This window comes from Cyprinodon variegatus, unplaced genomic scaffold (assembly GCF_000732505.1).
Source record: "Cyprinodon variegatus isolate N-32 unplaced genomic scaffold, C_variegatus-1.0 Scaffold662, whole genome shotgun sequence".
In the NCBI taxonomy this organism is placed as follows: Eukaryota; Metazoa; Chordata; class Actinopteri; order Cyprinodontiformes; family Cyprinodontidae; genus Cyprinodon; species Cyprinodon variegatus.
Window position 1 is genome coordinate 322,098 of NW_015151115.1, and position 4,389 is coordinate 326,486.

The following is a 4,389-nucleotide window of genomic DNA, read 5'->3' on the forward strand; positions in this document are numbered from 1 at the left end:
GGTTTATTTATCAATAGTTCCTGACATGTTTTATCTTGAAACAACAGAACAAAGAAAGAGGAACATTTATATTTTTCCAGTCAGAAGCAATGAAAACATCGACTGACCTTGAAACTTTCCTATACAACAAGCAGAAGCAAAAGACTTGACATATTTTTACTCAAATAACCATTAAAACAGTCAAATATACTGTCTACTTTCTTGTATTGGATGATTAGCATAATTTTATGATTGCATATTTATAATAAGCTCATTGAAAATTTTCACTGGCAGGTAGGCAGTTCCATCACACCATCAATACACTGTACACGCAGTGGCACTGTGCCAACACGTCTTCCTCTTTTACAAGAAAAAGAAATGTAATCCTTATGAACTGCATACAGTTTTGTTTGCCAACTATATGTAAACCTAAGATTATTTTGCTCCATTAACTGCTCATCCACAGTGCAGGCACCTAAAAAGACATAACAGAAAACAATCCTCAGTTAGTTCATAAAATTTATTTTTTTTAAATAATAATCAATCATCAAAGTGATCAAACTCTGAAATTTTCATATGGATTAATTAACCTTTCACGTTATTTTTCACAAGGTCTTGTTAATTGCTTATCACCATTAGAAATACAAGAAAGAGATTTTCCTAATTCTTAATTTATACGGTCAAACCATACAACCTGAACACATAACCCCTGTTTTGTTACTCCATTGGTCTTCACATTTATACTTTGTGTCATTTAAATAGTTTTAAAATTGCTGGTCTGATCAGATAAAAACTTTTTGTGAAATGATTAAATGTATTGCATATATCAGAACTGAAAGGCATCAATTGTGTAAGTCTGGAGCTATAATGCTAAAAATAAAGCTTCTCTGCATGCACCACAATATCACAGAGACTGCATGTCTTATAATTAAGAGTTCTATTAGAAAAGATGGTCAGTAGAGACACTTGGACAAAGTATTTCCATAACAATACTTTATAACGATATGTGTCTTATTAACTGTCCCGTGTGAACTGATTTAGCTTTATCTAGTTTTTAATAGTACCATTGTTGATATGGTGCCATTACACATTCTATTATCCTTTTTCTCAACTGAATGAATCACAGCAGCAATTATTTCAAATATTTAAAAAACAAAATGTTTGTATCACATTTCAGAAAAAGTACAATATGCAAACTCAAAATGTAAAACTTCTGACTTACCTAAGCATCTCATCTCTCCTTCCCATTTACCATTTCTACAGGTTTTAAATGGACCACCCTCCATAGTATATCGAGAAAAACAGCTGTATTCAACTCTTTCACCCTCTTGGTAATCTGGCTTAGTAAATGACAGGGTGTCTCCATTGGTAACCTGTGGGGGATGTGAACAACCTGAAGACCCTAAGAGAATGTAAGCAGGAACGGAAAAGTAGCTTTAGATGGTGCTTGATCACACTTTTGTCAAATATACACATAGTATACATACAGTTTTGTGAAATATTTCTGACATTATGTGACTATTGTCATTTGTATTTTATTTAGGAAATTCTTGTAATGTCAAACCATTAAAAGTATTTTTAAATGTATTTAATGGACTTTTAGAATAAAGAGTCATGTATCAAAGTTTACATTTCAACTTTGTCATTGAGAGTTACCCAAATAAAATGACCATAATCTGATTGATATCATTCAATTACTAATATATTATCATGACACATTTTATTGTTCTTAATTTCAACTTCAAAAATCATGAGCAGCAATAAATCCATGGTAAAGAACAGCACTTAGATCATATATTAAAAATAATACAATATGCATCTTAAAATATTGACTTACTAATGCATTGCATATCTCCTTTCCATTCACCATTCTCACAGGTTTTATATGAGCCACCCTCTAAATTATAGTTATCCCGGCAAAAGTATTCAACCTGTTCACCATGGTCATAATTTGATCCTTTGCCTCTGGTTTCTCCATTTGGCAGAGATGGTGGTGCTGAACAACCTAAAGCCCCTAGATGAAAGTAGACAATAAGGAAACATTTTATTCACATTAAACTCATTTGTAATCTGTCTCTCTCAAACACACCACACACACTCACAGAAAAAATAGTGTTTACCCTCATTTCATGGAACAAAAAGCCAAAAATGATTACAGAAATTACTTGAATCTCATTACAAAGTCTACAAATGTGAACAAATGAAATCCTTGCATTGCTTTTTTAACCATCCTTCAACAGAAATATTTTAGAAAATAAACTAAAATAACAACAAAAAAGGCCTACAGCATACAGGTGAGTTTATTGGCCAAGCCTTTGGTGCAAACAAGGGTTTTAGTTTCTGCCTCTATCACATACAGCATACTTTTTACTTATTTTTTTTTAAAATGAGGTCTGAAATAACTACCAATATTAAAAAATCCATTCAGCTTTTATTTAGCAAAACATTTTTTTTTATTAATATGTGTTTTTAAAAAACAAAAAGGTCCATATAGGATTCACAGGGTGGCTGGTTTTCCCATTGTCATCTCTCTCTGTGTTTAGCAGGTAAACCTACCATTTTATGCCACCATATATTTCTGTGTAGCTGCCATAAATAGACCTACTATTCTTTAATAAACATAACTTTTTAAATAAATAATACTGAACTCAGACATTTTGGAAGTGGTAGGTCGACTGTTTCTTCTCTTTTTTTTCTAGATTTCTGCTTGTTCTGTTCATTACTGCCCCTCTGTGGTTTTTGCAAGTAGTGCGTGAACTATAAACGTGTAAAGCGCTTCTATGGGCTTGCACAGACCAGCACAACAATCCAACACACGAGTATATCTCGGCTTTTAGGTGTCTCCTGGCTGCCAAACACATGACCACAGTCTGAAGGTTCCAAAGCTTCTTCCAGGACCCCAGCAACACCAGATAACTGTGGCAGGGAATCCAGAACATCATCACATCCATCACCACCCACATGCTGCCAGGACAACATCAGCTTCCTCAATGAGCTCAACAACTCCTTTAGAAGGATTGCAGATTTGAACAACACCACTGCGAGGAAGACCTCCCCTCCACCCGATGCTCACAAACATCTTCAACGTCTCACTGCAACAGGTCAACATCCCTCAGTGCTTCCGATCAGCCATAATAATCCCGTTGCCAAAGGAACTAGCAATCACAATGCTTAACTACCTTAACAACCTGCTTCAAAAGTGTGTTTAAGGAACATTTCACCTCCATACTGCCCTCATCATTTGACCTGTTCCAGTTTGCATTTCAGGACTGCTGCTCCACAGACGGTGCCATCTCCACTGCTCTCCATCTGAGCCTGGACCACCTGGAGAAGAAGGACTCTTCTGTACAGTTTCTGTTCCTTTACCTCTGCTCAGCATTTCATACCATCATCCATCAGGACCTGGTATGCAAAATGGAGCCCCTGGGCATCAACACATCCCTGTGTAACTGGCTACTGGACTTTCTTACCAACAGACCACAGTCTGTCCGAGTGGATGGCAACCCCTTCAGTGTCTTCTCGCTGAACATCAGCTCCCCTAGGGGCTGCATCCTAAGCCCCCTGCTAGTCACACTGATGACACGACTGCCGCTCCAGGTACAACAGCAACCACAAACTGAAGTACATTGTTGACACTACAGTTGTAGGCCTCATTCAGGATGATAATGAGGTGGCCGACAGGGAGGAGTTGTGACATCTGGTGGACTGGTGTCAGGCGACAAAAGATGATCTCTTTTTTCGATAAGACAAAAGAAATCATATTTGACTTTAGATGACTCGGACACTCCCACACATCCTTCTCATTAACGACACAGCTGTGGGAGTCGAGTAGCACCAAGTTCCTGGGGGTGCACATCACTGACGACTTCAGCTGGTCACTCCACACCACCTCCCTGGTGAAGAGGGCACATCACCACACCTGCACTTCTTGCGACAGTTCAGAAGTCCCCCCATCCTCTCCACCTTGTACAGAGGGATCACAGAGAGCCTGCTGACCAGCTGCATCTCGAATCTAGAAGTCAATATTACCTATTGCACCTAAATGATTTTTTCACAGCAATCTTATATTTGTAGCTATATTTATGTAGTTTCTAAGTTATCCACAGTATATATGACTTAACCTAACTACAGACCTTGCTGTACCCAGTATCCAAATAATGGCATTTTGTTGTCAATGTTATGTTGTGCCTTTGTACAATGACAATAAAGGAAGTCTAAGTCTTAAATAATTCAGCCATCTGCAGCACCTGATGTTCACCTAGGGTTCAATGTAATTATTTGAATGAGATATGCTTCAGCAGAAAAGTGTCTAAAACATGCAAGTCAGTGGTACTTGAGGACCAAGATTAAGAACCCCTCCTTTTGCCCATCATAAGATTTTGCTCTTGCGACACCTTGGTGATGACACAC

The 4,389-nt window shown here is 37.5% G+C and overlaps 1 protein-coding gene across 1 annotated transcript in view; it reads right to left on the minus strand.

Annotated features, from left to right (window-relative positions):
• Positions 1–6: 6 nt before the first annotated feature.
• LOC107096975 (complement factor H-related protein 5-like) overlaps positions 7–4,389 on the minus strand; it is a 19,994-nt gene continuing 15,611 nt past the window's right edge. The window contains exons 14-16 of the mRNA XM_015393910.1: positions 1,817–1,993; positions 1,202–1,381; positions 7–454 (exon numbers count right to left, since the gene is read on the minus strand). Of these exons, the coding sequence (XP_015249396.1) occupies positions 264–454; positions 1,202–1,381; positions 1,817–1,993 (548 nt within the window). The 3' untranslated portion in view covers positions 7–263. The remainder of the gene's footprint in view (positions 455–1,201; positions 1,382–1,816; positions 1,994–4,389) is intronic.